General features: G+C 51.1%; 1 protein-coding gene across 1 annotated transcript in view; it reads left to right on the top strand.

Annotated features, from left to right (window-relative positions):
• Nucleotides 1-15,447, top strand: part of LOC149433013 (mannosyl-oligosaccharide 1,2-alpha-mannosidase IB-like) — a gene marked incomplete at its 3' end in the record, with an annotated part of 73,223 nt that extends 57,776 nt beyond the window's left edge. The window contains exon 2 of the mRNA XM_089664758.1: nucleotides 15,192-15,447. Within this exon, the coding sequence (XP_089520884.1) occupies nucleotides 15,192-15,447 (256 nt within the window). The remainder of the gene's footprint in view (nucleotides 1-15,191) is intronic.
• Between the last annotated feature and the right edge of the window lie 690 nt (nucleotides 15,448-16,137).

Here is a 16,137-nt window from a genome sequence, read left to right as displayed (position 1 = left end):
TCCCGGGGGTAAAGAATCGTCCTGGGGGCGAAGGATCGTCCTGGGGGCAAAGAATCGTCCTGGGGGCGAAGGATCGTCCCGGGGGTAAAGGATCGCCCCGGGGGTGATGGATCGTCCCCGGGGTGAAGGATCGTCCCGGGGGTGAAGGATCGTCCCGGGGGTGAAGGATCGTCCCGGGGGTGATGGATCGTCCCGGGGGTGATGGATCGTCCCGGGGGTGATGGATCGTCCCGGGGGTGATGGATCGTCCCGGGGGTGATGGATCGTCCCGGGGGTGATGGATCGTCCCGGGGGTGAAGGATCGTCCCGGGGTGAAGGATCGTCCCGGGGGTGAAGGATCGTCCCGGGGTGAAGGATCGTCCCCGGGGGTGAAGGATCGTCCCGGGGGTGAAGGATCGTCCCGGGGGTGAAGGATCGTCCCGGGGGTGAAGGATCGTCCCGGGGGTGAAGGATCGTCCCGGGGGTGAAGGATCGTCCCGGGGGTGAAGGATCGTCCCGGGGGTGAAGGATCGTCCCGGGGGTGAAGGATCGTCCCGGGGGTGATGGATCGTCCCGGGGGTGATGGATCGTCCCGGGGGTGAAGGATCGTCCCGGGGGTGAAGGATCGTCCCGGGGGTGAAGGATCGTCCCGGGGTGAAGGATCGTCCCGGGGGTGATGGATCGTCCCGGGGTGAAGGATCGTCCCGGGGTGAAGGATCGTCCCCGGGGGTGAAGGATCGTCCCCGGGGGTGATGGATCGTCCCGGGGGGGTGATGGATCGTCCCGGGGCGGAGAATCATCCTGGGGGTGAAGAGGTTCATGCCTTTGCGATGGAGATGAGCGTCATGTGACCCCCGTTACCGGTCCGCGTTGGTGTAATATTGTGTAGAATTCCTTCATTCACCACTGTATAGCCTGGGACGGCCATATTTGTTTCTGCCAATCGCACGCCTTCTTGGCCTTTCCTTCCATCACGTTGTGGGTCCTCCGGACGGGCTCTGCGTGATTGGAAACATTCTTCAGCAACGATTGGCAGCCAGAGACCAATCATCCGTGTCACGTCCGACTGGCGGCTCTCAATAATCGCGGTTCTACGCCGGGCCGCGTATTGTATTTCCATTCCCAGGTACGATGCAGCCGGTGACATTAACCGTCGTATTTTCTCCCATCTTTAATTTCATGCCGCTGTGTTTTCCCGCTTCTCATCCGGCCTCCTCCTGTGCGTCTCTGCCTTCCGCCGCCGCTCATTATTGATGAATGCGTTTTATCTCGGCTCGCGGAAGAAAGAGGCTGTGAAATATTAATGGCTTTGCTGCGGCGCAAGGTCTCCATGAAATATTCAGCGGATTTATCACTGTGGCATCCTGACGCAGAACACCGCGAAGAGAGAGAGCGTTTACACCCTCATCCGCGGAGCCGAGCGAATCTGAAGGCTGAACTGTCCGTGTTGTGTCGGCTCCAATTAGACGATTTATTTCCTTCTCCTGGTGCGAGCAGATAAAGACACAAGTTAAAGTCGTCTTTTCTTTGTCCCGTAAACTATTTGTTACTTTTGTACTTGTCATTTACAGCTTATTATTATACAGGATTTATACAATTACTTTGTATCCATTTGTGTCATCGCTTTATAATGTAGCAGATATTCTTCAATATCTCATGAAGGGCAGGGATGGCTGAAACTTCAATGTAGCACTTTGTATCATTCATTCACAGTTTAGTCCCCATTATTATTATTATTATACAGGATTTATATAGAGCCGATTACTTTGCATCCATTTGTGTCATCGCTTTATAATGTAGCAGATATTCTTGAATATCTGATGAAAGGCAGGGATGGCTGAAACTTCAATGTAGCACTTTGTATCATTCATTCAACAACATTCATTCATAGTTTGGGCCCCATTATTATTATTATTATTATTATTATTATTATTATACAGGATTTATACAGCGCTGATTATTTTGTGTCATCACTGGTTTCTTGATTTATAATGTAGCAGATGTTCTTGAATATCTCATGAAGGGCAGGGATGGCTGAAACGTCAATGTAGCACTTTGTATCATTCATTCACAGTTTAGTCCCCATTATTATTATTATACAGGATTTATACAGCGACAATTACTTTGTATCATTTGTGTCATCGCTTTATAATGTAGCAGATATTCTTGAATATTTGATGAAACTTCAATGTAGCACTTTGTATCATTCATTCAACATCATTCATTCACAGTTTAGGCCCCATTATTATTATTATAATACAGGATTTATATAGAGCCGATTATTTTGTATCCATTTGTGTCATCGCTTTCTAATGTAGCAGATATTCTTGAATATCTGATGAAGGGCAGGGATGGCTGAAACTTCAATGTAGCACTTTGTATCATTCATTCAACAATATTCATTCACAGTTTAGCCCCCATTATTATTATTATTATTATACAGGATTTATAAAGCGCCGATTATATTGTATCCATTTGTGTCATCGCTGGTTTTTTGCTTTATAATGTAGCAGATATTATTGAATATTTGATGAAACTTCAATGTAGCACTTTGTATCATTCATTCAACAACATTCATTCACAGTTTAGGCCCCATTATTATTATTATACAGGATTTATATAGCGCTGATTATTTTGTGTCATCACTGGTTTCTTGATTTATAATGTAGCAGATATTCTTGAATATCTCATGAAGGGCAGGGATGGCTGAAACTTCAATGTAGCACTTTGTATCATTCTTTCAACAACATTCATTCACAGTTTAGGCCCCATTATTATTATTATTATTATTATTATTATTATATATGATTTATATAGCGCCGATTATTTTGTATCCTTTTGTGTCATCGATTTATAATGTAGCAGATATTCTTGAATATCTGATGAAGGGCAGGGATGGCTGAAATTTCAATGTAGCACTTTGTATCATTCTTTCAACAACATTCATTCACAGTTTAGGCCCCATTATTATTATTATTATTATACAGGATTTATACAGTGCCAATTATTTTGTATACATTTGTGTCATCATTGGATTCTTGCTTTATAATGTAGCAGATATTCTTGAACATCTGATGAAGGGCTGAAACTTCAATGTAGCACTTTGTATCATTCATTCACAGTTTAGGCCCCATTATTATTATTATTATTATACAGGATTTATATAGAGCTGATTATTTTGTATCCATTTGTGTCATCGCTGGTTTCTTGATTTATAATGTAGCAGATATTCTTGAACATCTGATGAAGGGCTGAAACTTCAATGTAGCACTTTGTATCATTCATTCACAGTTTAGTCCCCATTATTATTATTCTACAGGATTTATACAGCGGCAATTATTTTGTATCCATTTGTCGCTGGTTTCTTGATTTATAATGTAGCAGATATTCTTGAATATTTGATGAAACTTCATTGTAGCACTTTGTATCATTCATTCAACAACATTCATTCACAGTTTGGGCCCCATTATTATTATTATTATTATTATTCAGGATTTATATAGAGCTGATTATTTTGTATCCATTTGTGTCATCGTTGGATTCTTGCTTTATAATGTAGCAGATATTCTTGAATATTTGATGAAGGGCTGAAACTTCAATGTAGCACTTTGTATCATTCATTCGACAGCATTTAGCTCTCTGTCCTGCACCCCCTCTGATTTTTGTTTAGGCCCCATTATTATTATTATAATACAGCAGACATGTCCAAAGTCCGGCCCGCGGGCCAATTGCGGCCCGTGTTCCAATTTAATTCGGCCCCACAGGTAATTTGGGAATATCTTAAAAAAAGGAGAAAAGTGCCTTTAAAAACCTCTTCACGCAAATGTGTGGCCTCCCGGGGTCTGGGCCTAGACGCAGAGCGGCCGCACATTTGTGTTCTATTGAAAAAGAACATATGTGATGAGAGCGCCCGCCCTGCGCGCTCCCAGCACACGTCCAGTACTCACGGAAAGGTCCCGATCTCCTCCTTCAATCGGGACCTTGTCCGATCGTTTGACTGCCGTGACTACGTGTCAGGCGGTCACATGACCCTAAACCCCGCCCCGCCTCCCGGCTTCTGAAACCCTTGAAGGGCCGGGAGGCGCTGACGTGAAGGGGTAAGTGCAATATGTGGAACATTTATTGAGGAACATAATGAGAAACACATGATGAAAGAAAACAACAGGCTTAGGCATAGGCGGGGAAAGCGAAGGACATGGCGGCGTCCTCGATGTAGGCGCTGGAAGAGACTCGGGATGTTCACAGGGAGCCGGCCGGCATGTGTGAGATCCAAAGATGGCGTCCGGAGTCCACCATGGAGCGCAACGACGTCAGCGTGATGACGTAGGGATGCCCAGCATGCAATGCGACGCATTCGCCGATGAAAGGTGCGCTCCCTTCTCAAGCATTGAAGGAAATAAGGAGTCATTTTGCTTTTTTTTTTTTTTTAGGGGGAGTAACAAGTACAGATTTCAGATGTCATGACCAGTATCAGTCGCTCCTTTATCCATTCATTGTTTTTTTGCCGCAAAACAGTCGGCCTTCACGCATGTTCACTTCATCAAATCTGGCCCTCTTTGAAAAAAGTTTGGACACCCCGTTATGCAGGATGTATATGGCGCCAACAGTTTGCTCAGCGCTGTACAATATACAGGGAGACAATACAAGAGGGTCAGGAGGGCCCTGATCCTGGGAGCTTACAATCTAAGAGGGAGGGGCTGGTGGTACGAAAGGTAATACCTGGCAATTATGGCACACGTGTTGGCAGAGCACATTGGCACGCATGCGCGAAGGCGAGGAAGATTTTCTATTTCCCAGCTCGTAGTCTTTGCACACGTGTGGGAAAACCCCGCCGTTGCTGGGGAAACCGACGCATACGTATATATGCCCGAGGGCTCTGTAGGCAAAATCTGCGCAAATACTAGGGGAGGGGAGAACGTCTTACCTAGGCAGAGGGAGGGCGGAGGAGGCAGGGCGGCACAGGGTGAAAGGTCACTTTAACAATAGTTCGTTTTGAAAAAAGATGGCACTGCAGCTGCTCGCTTGTGGACGGTCTCTATCTAATTGACACTCAGACAGGAAGTGGGGGTGTGGGGGGTGTGTCTCATCCCATCCTGTCCCGTCCAATCCCATCGCTCTTTTGATAGTTTAGCTCTGTGTATGGTTGTCCTTTTTCCTGGATAGCAAAGATCTGCTAAAAAAAAAAAAAGCGGACTACAGAGCGCCTCCTTCTGCCTCGTTTTTGTTCATTTCTAAGAAATGAAAAAAAAATGTGAAGTTGAAATCCTGACTTTTGTTTGTTTTGTCAGACTTTACCGCCTTGTCGGCTTTTTTTTTTTTTTTTTCTTGTTAATGGACCCTTTCTGGCGACCCCGCCGCTCATTTCCCCGGAGTCGGTATCTCTTCATCCTCTCGGCTCGCGGCTTTCTTTCCCGATTCTGGAGCAGAACGGCTCAATTGTCTCCGCGTCTCGCATTCTCGCTGCCTGCGAAGCTCCATTTAGTGATTGAATCCATTTTCACGGCCTCCTGGGGCCGATCTGAAACAATCCGAGCCTGTCTTGCCTGTCACTCACAAAGGGGTCCTGTCCCCGAGGGAGCAGCCATTACTGCGTGCCGCTCGGATCCGTTATCACAGAGAGCAGGAGCCGGTCTGGGAGTGGAGCCATTTCCGCTCGTATTATTCGGAGTAATTAGGAAATTATTTTTAGAGTCGCATTGACATTGTTCTTTATCTGCTAATTAAAATCGGCAGCCGGCGTGGTCTTTCTCCGAGCCCGCGGGCATCACCTTCGGCTTACCGAGAATAACCCGGGAGCAGCGCATCGCATCTCAGGCCATAGCAAAGGGGGCGAGGAACCTCATCGCAGGCCATAGCAAAGGGGGCGAGGAACCTCATCGCATCTCAGGCCATAGCAAAGGGGGCGAGGAACCTCATCGCAGGCCATAGCAAAGGGGGCGAGGAACCGCATCGCAGGCCATAGCAAAGGGGGCGAGGAACCGCATCGCAGGCCATAGCAAAGGGGGCGAGGAACCTCATTGCATCGCATCTCAGGCCATAGCAAAGGGGGCGAGGAACCTCATCGCAGGTCATAGCAAAGGGGGCGAGGAACCTCATCGTATCTCAGGCCATAGCAAAGGGGGCGAGGAACCTCATCGTATCTCAGGCCATAGCAAAGGGGGCGAGGAACCTCATCGCATCTCAGGCCATAGCAAAGGGGGCGAGGAACCTCATCACATCGCATCTCAGGCCATAGCAAAGGGGGCGAGGAACCTCATCGCATCTCAGGCCATAGCAAAGGGGGCGAGGAACCTCATCGCATCGCATCTCAGGCCATAGCAAAGGGGGCGAGGAACCTCATCACATCGCATCTCAGGCCATAGCAAAGGGGGCGAGGAACCTCATCGCATCACATCTCAGGCCATAGCAAAGGGGGCGAGGAACCTCATCGCATCTCAGGCCATAGCAAAGGGGGCGAGGAACCTCATCGCAGGTCATAGCAAAGGGGGCGAGGAACCTCATCGTATCTCAGGCCATAGCAAAGGGGGCGAGGAACCTCATCGCATCTCAGGCCATAGCAAAGGGGGCGAGGAACCTCATCGCATCACATCTCAGGCCATAGCAAAGGGGGCGAGGAACCTCATCGCATCGCATCTCAGGCCATAGCAAAGGGGGCGAGGAACCGCATTGCATCGCATCTCAGGCCATAGCAAAGGGGGGCGAGGAACCTCATCGCATCGCATCTCAGGCCATAGCAAAGGGGGCGAGGAACCTCATCGCATCACATCTCAGGCCATAGCAAAGGGGGCGAGGAACCTCATCGCATCGCATCTCAGGCCATAGCAAAGGGGGCGAGGAACCTCATCGCATCACATCTCAGGCCATAGCAAAGGGTACGAGGAACCGCATTGCATCGCATCTCAGGCCATAGCAAAGGGGGCGAGGAACCTCATCGTATCGCATCTCAGGCCATAGCAAAGGAGGCGAGGAACCTCATCGCATCGCATCGCATCTCAGGCCATAGCAAAGGGGGCGAGGAACCGCATCGCATCTCAGGCCATAGCAAAGGGGGCGAGGAACCTCATTGCATCGCATCTCAGGCCATAGCAAAGGGGGCGAGGAACCTCATCGCATCTCAGGCCATAGCAAAGGGGGCAAGGAACCTCATCGCATCTCAGGCCATAGCAAAGGGGGCGAGGAACCTCATCGCACCGCATCTCAGGCCATAGCAAAGGGGGCAAGGAACCTCATCGCATCACATCTCAGGCCATAGCAAAGGGGGGCAAGGAACCTCATCGCATCGCATCTCAGGCCATAGCAAAGGGGGCGAGGAACCTCATCGCATCTCAGGTCATAGCAAAGGGGGCGAGGAACCTCATCACATCTCAGGCCATAGCAAAGGGGGCGAGGAACCTCATCGCATCGCATCTCGGGCCATAGCAAAGGGTACGAGGAACCTCATTGCATCGCATCTCAGGCCATAGCAAAGGGGGCGAGGAACTGCATCGCATCTCAGGCCATAGCAAAGGGGGCGAGGAACCGCATCGCATCGCATCTCAGGCCATAGCAAAGGGGGCGAGGAACCGCATCGCATCTCAGGCCATAGCAAAGGGGGCGAGGAACCGCATCGCATCTCAGGCCATAGCAAAGGGGGCGAGGAACCTCATCGCATCACTTCACAGGCCATAGCAAAGAGTACGAGGAACCTCATCACATCTCAGGCCATAGCAAAGGGGGCAAGGAACCTCATTGTATCGCATCTCAGGCCATAGCAAAGGGGGCGAGGAACCGCATCGCATCACATCTCAGGTCATAGCAAAGGGGGCGAGGAACCTCATCACATCACAGGCCATAGCAAAGAGTACGAGGAACCTCATCGCATCGCAGCACTTGGCACAGCAAAGGGGGCGAGGAACCTCATCGCATCTCAGGCCATAGCAAAGGGGACGAGGAACCTCATCGTATCGCATCTCAGGCCATAGCAAAGGGGGCGAGGAACCTCATCGTATCGCATCTCAGGCCATAGCAAAGGGGGCGAGGAACCTCATTGTATCTCAGGCCATAGCAAAGGGGGCGAGGAACCTCATCGCATCGCATCTCAGGCCATAGCAAAGGGGGCGAGGAACCTCATCGCATCGCATCTCAGGCCATAGCAAAGGGGGCGAGGAACCTCATCGCATCGCATCTCAGGCCATAGCAAAGGGGGCGAGGAACCTCATCGCATGGCATCTCAGGCCATAGCAAAGGGGGCGAGGAACCGCATCGCATCTCAGGCCATAGCAAAGGGGGCGAGGAACCTCATTGCATCACATCTCAGGCCATAGCAAAGGGTACGAGGAACCTCATTGCATCGCATCTCAGGCCATAGCAAAGGGGACGAGGAACCTCATTGCATCGCATCTCAGGCCATAGCAAAGGGGGCGAGGAACTGCATCGCATCTCAGGCCATAGCAAAGGGGGCGAGGAACCGCATCGCATCGCATCTCAGGCCATAGCAAAGGGGGCGAGGAACCGCATCGCATCTCAGGCCATAGCAAAGGTGGCGAGGAACCGCATCGCATCTCAGGCCATAGCAAAGGGGGCGAGGAACCTCATCGCATCACTTCACAGGCCATAGCAAAGAGTACGAGGAACCTCATCGCATCGCAGCACTTGGCACAGCAAAGGGGGCGAGGAACCTCATCGCATCTCAGGCCATAGCAAAGGGGACGAGGAACCTCATCGTATCGCATCTCAGGCCATAGCAAAGGGGGCGAGGAACCTCATCGTATCGCATCTCAGGCCATAGCAAAGGGGGCGAGGAACCTCATCGCATTGCATCTCAGGCCATAGCAAAGGGGGCGAGGAACCTCATCGCATCGCATCTCAGGCCATAGCAAAGGGGGCGAGGAACCTCATTGCATCGCATCTCAGGCCATAGCAAAGGGGGCAAGGAACCTCATCGCATCACATCTCAGGCCATAGCAAAGGGGGGCGAGGAACCTCATCGCATCGCATCTCAGGCCATAGCAAAGGGGGCGAGGAACCTCATCGTATTGCATCTCAGACCATAGCAAAGGGGGCGAGGAACCTCATCACATCTCAGGCCACAGCAAAGGGGGCGAGGAACCTCATTGCATCTCAGGCCATAGCAAAGGGGGCGAGGAACCTCATCACATCACATCTCAGGCCATAGCAAAGGGGGCGAGGAACCTCATTGCATCGCATCTCAGGCCATAGCAAAGGGGACGAGGAACCGCATCGCATCACATCTCAGGCCATAGCAAAGGGGGCGAGGAACCGCATCGCATCACATCTCAGGCCATAGCAAAGGGTACGAGTAACCTCATTGCATCGCATCTCAGGCCATAGCAAAGGGGGCGAGGAACTGCATCGCATCTCAGGCCATAGCAAAGGGGGCGAGGAACCGCATCGCATCGCATCTCAGGCCATAGCAAAGGGGGCGAGGAACCTCATCGCATCACTTCACAGGCAATAGCAAAGAGTACGAGGAACCTCATCACATCTCAGGCCATAGCAAAGGGGGCGAGGAACCTCATTGTATCGCATCTCAGGTCATAGCAAAGGGGGCAAGGAACCTCATCACATCACAGGCAATAGCAAAGAGTACGAGGAACCTCATCGCATCGCAGCACTTGGCACAGCAAAGGGGGCGAGGAACCTCATCGCATCTCAGGCCATAGCAAAGGGGACGAGGAACCTCATCGTATCGCATCTCAGGCCATAGCAAAGGGGGCGAGGAACCTCATTGTATCTCAGGCCATAGCAAAGGGGGCGAGGAACCTCATCGTATAGCATCTCAGCCCATAGCAAAGGGGGCGAGGAACCTCATTGTATCTCAGGCCATAGCAAAGGGGGTGAGGAACCTCATCGTATCTCAGCCCATAGCAAAGGGGGCGAGGAACCTCATCGTATCGCATCTCAGGCCATAGCAAAGGGGGGCGAGGAACCTCATCGTATCTCAGGCCATAGCAAAGGGGGCGAGGAACCTCATCGTATCGCATCTCAGGCCATAGCAAAGGGGGGCGAGGAACCTCATCGTATCTCAGGCCATAGCAAAGGGGGCGAGGAGCCTCATCGCATCTCAGGCCATAGCAAAGGGTGCGAGAAATGCAGCCACCTCATCTTATGATTGATGCATTTTACATTGATTTTCCCAGAAAATTACTACTCGCCCTCCAGAGGATTTACACCCCCCTTCCCTTCCTGACCAGGCCTTTTTTTTCATACGGCGCTGTGTTACCTAACTGACAATTGCACGGTCATGCAACGTTGCACCCAAATGAAATTTACATCCTTTTTTCCCCACAAATAACTTTCTTTTGGTGGTATCGGATCACCTCTGCTATTTTTTTTTTGCGCTATAAACAAAAAAAAACAATTTTGGGGAAAATTTTTTTGCTATAAAACATATCCAGTAAAAATTAAAAAAAAATCAAATTTCGTCATAAATTTTGGCCAAAATGTATTCTGCTCCTAAAAAAAAAATCCCAATACGTATAAATTAATTGGTTTACGTGAAAGCTACCGCGTCTACAAATGGCGGGATAGATACTGGATTTTTTTTTTTTATACTAGTAATGGCGGCGATCAGCGACTTATAGCGGGACTGCGGTGGGCATTCTGACACTGGGGGGGGGAGCTAATTGCCACTGACATCCCCAGTGACACCAATACAGTGATCAGTGCTAGTAAAAAGCCCCGACACTGTACTAATGGCACTGGGCAGGAAGGGGTTACCTGTGTGCTTTGTGTGCAGGGGCGGACTGACCATTTGGAAACTCGGGCACTGCCCGAGGGCCCGGGGTCAGTAGGGGGCCCCATGAGATGCCCCTGGTACCTTTTTCATAGGCTTTTTTGAGTTTGGGCAAGGACACAGGGGCCCCATGATCCCCTATTGCCCGGGGGCCCCATAAGTTGTCAGTCCGCCCCTGTGTGTGGGTGTTTCACTATGTAAGCATTCTGCTATGCAGAGCCATCTAGTAACAAGCCGGGCGCTAAGAAGGCTCTCGTGTCCTGCACTGAACCATGTGCGTCCATAGACACACACAGCTCCGAAAAGCCACGCCCCCACTCCCTCCTCACATGGTGGGAGGAGCCTCCGTTTTTCCTGTGACGCTAGAGTCAGCAGTGATGACATGGAGCCAGGTAATTATCTATAGAGACGGGGGCCAGGACAGGTAGTGGGGTTCTCTTTGTCTTCACGCAGACAATGCCCTCTGCTGCACTACAGAACTCCTCCCCCCTCTCCTCCTCTCCTAAAGGGAGGTGTTCTGTCGTCTAGAAGGGGAGTTGTCTGGTCACCACAGGTAGATCATGTGATCTCTTATTATTTTTCAGTTTTTTTGCATTTTTCAGGAGACAATGTGTATGTTCTGCAGACAGGTTCTCTGTGGTTTCTTTTCCCCCATAATCGTGGACGCCTTTTATCAGGTGTATTCTATTCCATTGCTAGGCGTTCAGTTCCCCGGGCTGGTGTCACAGATGATAATCTGTCCTCTGCAGAGGGTGTCAGAGCCTCTCGGGGGGAGTTCCTGGCGGTGAGACCCCCGACTGATCTGCGGCGGTATGAAAGTGAAAACCCTCTTTAGCACTTCTCTGTGCCCTCGGTGTCGCTGGATCTGACATGCGTGCCGAAGAGTTTCATTACCAGCCGTCTGCTTTTATGTTCACGCCAGTTAGCGAGCTGCAAGATTGTACCCCCCCCCACCTGCTGCGTCTCATGGCGGGGGGTTATTAAAGATCACAGCACGATCTCTGGCTGCTGGGTTAGATTTCTGCGGTGTCACATAGTGGAGTGTCACCTTCTCTGTGCTTTTCCAATCCCGTCTAGGACTCCTGTATACAGTTAGGTCCATATATATCTGGACACAGGCACTATTCCTCCCACTGACACCAATGATGGGGCACTATTCCTCCCACTGACACCAATGATGGGGCACTATTCCTCCCACTGACACCAATGATGAGGCACTATTCCTCCCACTGACACCAATGATGAGGCACTATTCCTCCCACTGACACCAATGATGGGGCACTATTCCTCCCACTAACACCAATGATGGGGCACTATTCCTCCCACTGACACCAATGATGGGGCACTATTCCTCCCACTGACACCAATGATGGGGCACTATTCCTCCCACTGATACCAATGATGGGGCACTATTCCTCCCACTGACACCAATGATGGGGCACTATTCCTCCCACTGACACCAATGATGGAGCACTATTCCTCCCACTGACACCAATGATGGGGCACTATTCCTCCCACTGACACCAATGATGGGGCACTATTCCTCCCACTGATACCAATGATGGGGCACTATTCCTCCCACTGACACCAATGATGGGGCACTATTCCTCCCACTGACACCAACGATGGGGCACTATTCCTCCCACTGACACCAACGATGGGGCACTATTCCTCCCACTGATACCAATGATGGGGCACTATTCCTCCCACTGACACCAATGATGGGGCACTATTCCTCCCACTGACACCAATGATGGGGCACTATTCCTCCCACTGACACCAATGATGGGGCACTATTCCTCCCACTGACACCAATGATGGGGCACTATTCCTCCCACTGACACCAATGATGGGGCACTATTCCTCCCACTGACACCAATGATGGGACACTATTCCCCCCACTGACACCAATGATGGGGCACTATTCCTCCCACTGACACCAATGATGGGGCACTATTCCTCCCACTGACACCAATGATGGGGCACTATTCCTCCCACTGACACCAATGATGGGGCACTATTCCTCCCACTGATGGGGCACTATTCTTCTCAGTGACACCAATGATGGGGCACTATTCTTCTCAGTGACACCAATGATGGGGCACTATTCCTCCCACTGATGGGGCACTATTCTTCTCAGTGACACCAATGATGGGGCACTATTCTTCTCAGTGACACCAATGATGGGGCACTATTCCTCCCACTGACATCAATGATGGGGCACTATTCCTCCCACTGACATCAATGATGGGGCACTATTCCTCCCACTGACACCAATGATGGGGCACTATTCCTCCCACTCATGGGGCACTATTCTTCCCACTGACACCAATGATGAGGCACTATTCCTCCCACTGACACCAATGATGGGGCACTATTCCTCCCACTGACACCAATGATGGGGCACTATTCCTCCCACTGACACCAATGATGGGGCACTATTCCTCCCACTGACACCAATGATGGGGCACTATTCCTCCCACTGACACCAATGATGGGGCACTATTCCTCCCACTGACACCAATGATGGGACACTATTCTTCCCACTGACACCAGTGATGGGGCACTATTCCTCCCACTGACACCAATGATGGGGCACTATTCCTGCCACTGACACCAACGATGGGGCACTATTCCTCCCACTGACACCAATGATGGGACACTATTCCTCCCACTGACACCAGTGATGGGGCACTATTCCTGACACCAATGATGGGGCACTATTCCTCTCACTGACACCAATGATGGGGCACTATTCCTCCCACTGACACCAATGATGGGGCACTATTCCTTCCACTGACACCAATGATGGGGCACTATTCCTCCCACTGACACCAATGATGGGGCACTATTCCTCCCACTGACACCAATGATGGGGCACTATTCCTCCCACTGACACCAATGATGGGGCACTATTCCTCCCACTGACACCAATGATGGGGCACTATTCCTCCCACTGACACCAATGATGGGGCACTATTCCTCCCACTGATGGGGCACTATTCTTCTCAGTGACACCAATGATGGGGCACTATTCTTCTCAGTGACACCAATGATGGGGCACTATTCCTCCCACTGACATCAATGATGGGGCACTATTCCTCCCACTGACACCAATGATGGGGCACTATTCCTCCCACTGACACCAATGATGGGGCACTATTCCTCCCACTCATGGGGCACTATTCTTCCCACTGACACCAATGATGGGGCACTATTCTTCCCACTGACACCAATGATGGGGCACTATTCCTCCCACTGACACCAATGATGGGGCACTATTCCTCCCACTGACACCAATGATGGGGCACTATTCTTCCCACTGACACCAATGATGGGGCACTATTCCTCCCACTGACACCAATGATGGGGCACTATTCCTCCCACTGACACCAGTGATGGGGCACTATTCCTCCCACTGACACCAATGATGGGGCACTATTCCTCCCACTGACACCAATGATGGGACACTATTCTTCCCACTGACACCAGTGATGGGGCACTATTCCTCCCACTGACACCAATGATGGGGCACTATTCCTCCCACTGATACCAATGATGGGGCACTATTCCTCCCACTGACACCAGTGATGGGGCACTATTCCTCCCACTGACACCAATGATGGGGCACTATTCCTGCCACTGACACCAAGGATGGGGCATTATTCCTCCCACTGACACCAATGATGGGGCACTATTCCTCCCACTGACACCAATGATGGGACACTATTCCTCCCACTGACACCAGTGATGGGGCACTATTCCTGACACCAACGATGGGGCACTATTCCTCCCACTGACACCAATGATGGGACACTATTCCTCCCAATGATGGGGTACTATTCCCCCCACTGACACCAATGATGGGGCACTATTCCTCGCCAAGACATTTTTTACTCCCTCTGGCCACAGTCCGGTCCTCCTAAAGTTTGAAGGACTGTAAACTGGCCCTTTATTTAGAAAGTTTGGAGACCCCCCTGCTTCAGAGTTGCATTGCCCATGGTGACCCCACCAAAAATGAAAACATCTGAATTGTCTGAGGCCATCGGGTGTGAAGTGTGACAGGTTTGTACCCTGGAGGGCAGAGTGTGTCTGGATTGGGAGGTCCCAGTACACCCTCAGGCCACCGTTGGCCATCGGCTACCTAGTTAGATCCGCCTGCTCTGGTGTTCCTGCCTGAAATGTGGGGGGCAGGGAGAGGCAATGAACGGGGCAGCAGCAGCACACTGGTGGCAACGCCGCTGAGCCCAGGTCAGGTCAGGCTGTAGAGCGTTGACACCAGGAGCGAGGAGGTGACACCAACTGGCAGGATCACCAGGTATTTTCATAGGAGGCCAATAAAACAGAAATTCTTTTTGGGTTTCATGATGCTTGAACCTCCTTTCTGTCCTCGAGGTGATGATACGCAGCGAGGTGATGATACGCAGCGAGGTGATTGGGCGAGTCCTATTGATTGTGTGTTTTTTGTTTCCGGCAGGGAGGAGGAGGAGCAGCTGCGGAATAAGATCCGAGCGGACCACGAGCGCGCCCTCCAGGAGGCCAAGGAGAAGCTGAAGAAGTCTCGGGAGGAGATCCGGGCCGAGATCCAGACTGAGAAGAGTAAGCTGATAGAAGAGATGAAGAAGAAGGACAATCCACCCTTACCGCTGGCACCCGTCCCCAACCTGCCTGAGCTGAAGAACGGTGACCCTGGGGACCCCGAAATCCGAGAGAAACGGGATAAAATAAAGGAGGTGAGAGGGGGGGCAATGGGCAGTTCTGGACTGTTAAAGGCCAACTCCGGGCACATAAATGATCCCTTCCACTGGGGCTGTGCCCCCTTGTTTGTGTCTAGGCCAGGGGTAGGCAACCTACGGCTCTCTAGCTGTTGTGGAACTACATTTCCCATGAGGCATTGCAACATTACAAAACTGACAGTTACAGCTATGACTTGCAGAGGCATGATGGAACTTGTAGTCCTGCAACAGCTGGAGAGCCGCAGGTTGCCTACCCCTGTTCTAGGGGAACATCAAAAGGAGGTTTACTGACCCAATCCTCCGCTCCTCCTACAGGTAAAGATGGAGTTCCCCTCACACTGTAAAATAATAACTCAGCTGCTATAGAAACGGAAAAAACAGCCACTTACCTGTCCCACGATCCCGCGGTGTCCTCCCCGCAGCCCTTTTCACCAGCCGTCTGGTGTTCCAGGTGTCGGCATGTTCAGTGTGGGCACCCGGCTGTGACAGCTTGTGACTTCACACCCGGGTGCCCACTGCGCATGCGCGAGTAGTGCTGCGCTTCATAAATAGCCCCGTAGTCTGTCACATGTCCCAGAAGACTGCAGGGAGGGAGGGAGGATAGGGTTCTGTTAAAAGCAAATACACCATATTGCCCGCAGTATTGGGCCCCAGCCTTTCCACATGACCTTTAATGGTCCCCCCAGT

Source organism: Staurois parvus, unplaced genomic scaffold (assembly GCF_062004578.1).
Source record: "Staurois parvus isolate SC_StPar_1 unplaced genomic scaffold, SC_StPar_1.0 ptg002024l, whole genome shotgun sequence".
Taxonomy (NCBI): Eukaryota; Metazoa; Chordata; class Amphibia; order Anura; family Ranidae; genus Staurois; species Staurois parvus.
Note: the sequence above shows the minus strand (reverse complement) of the source record. Positions and strands in the feature narration are given on the sequence as shown.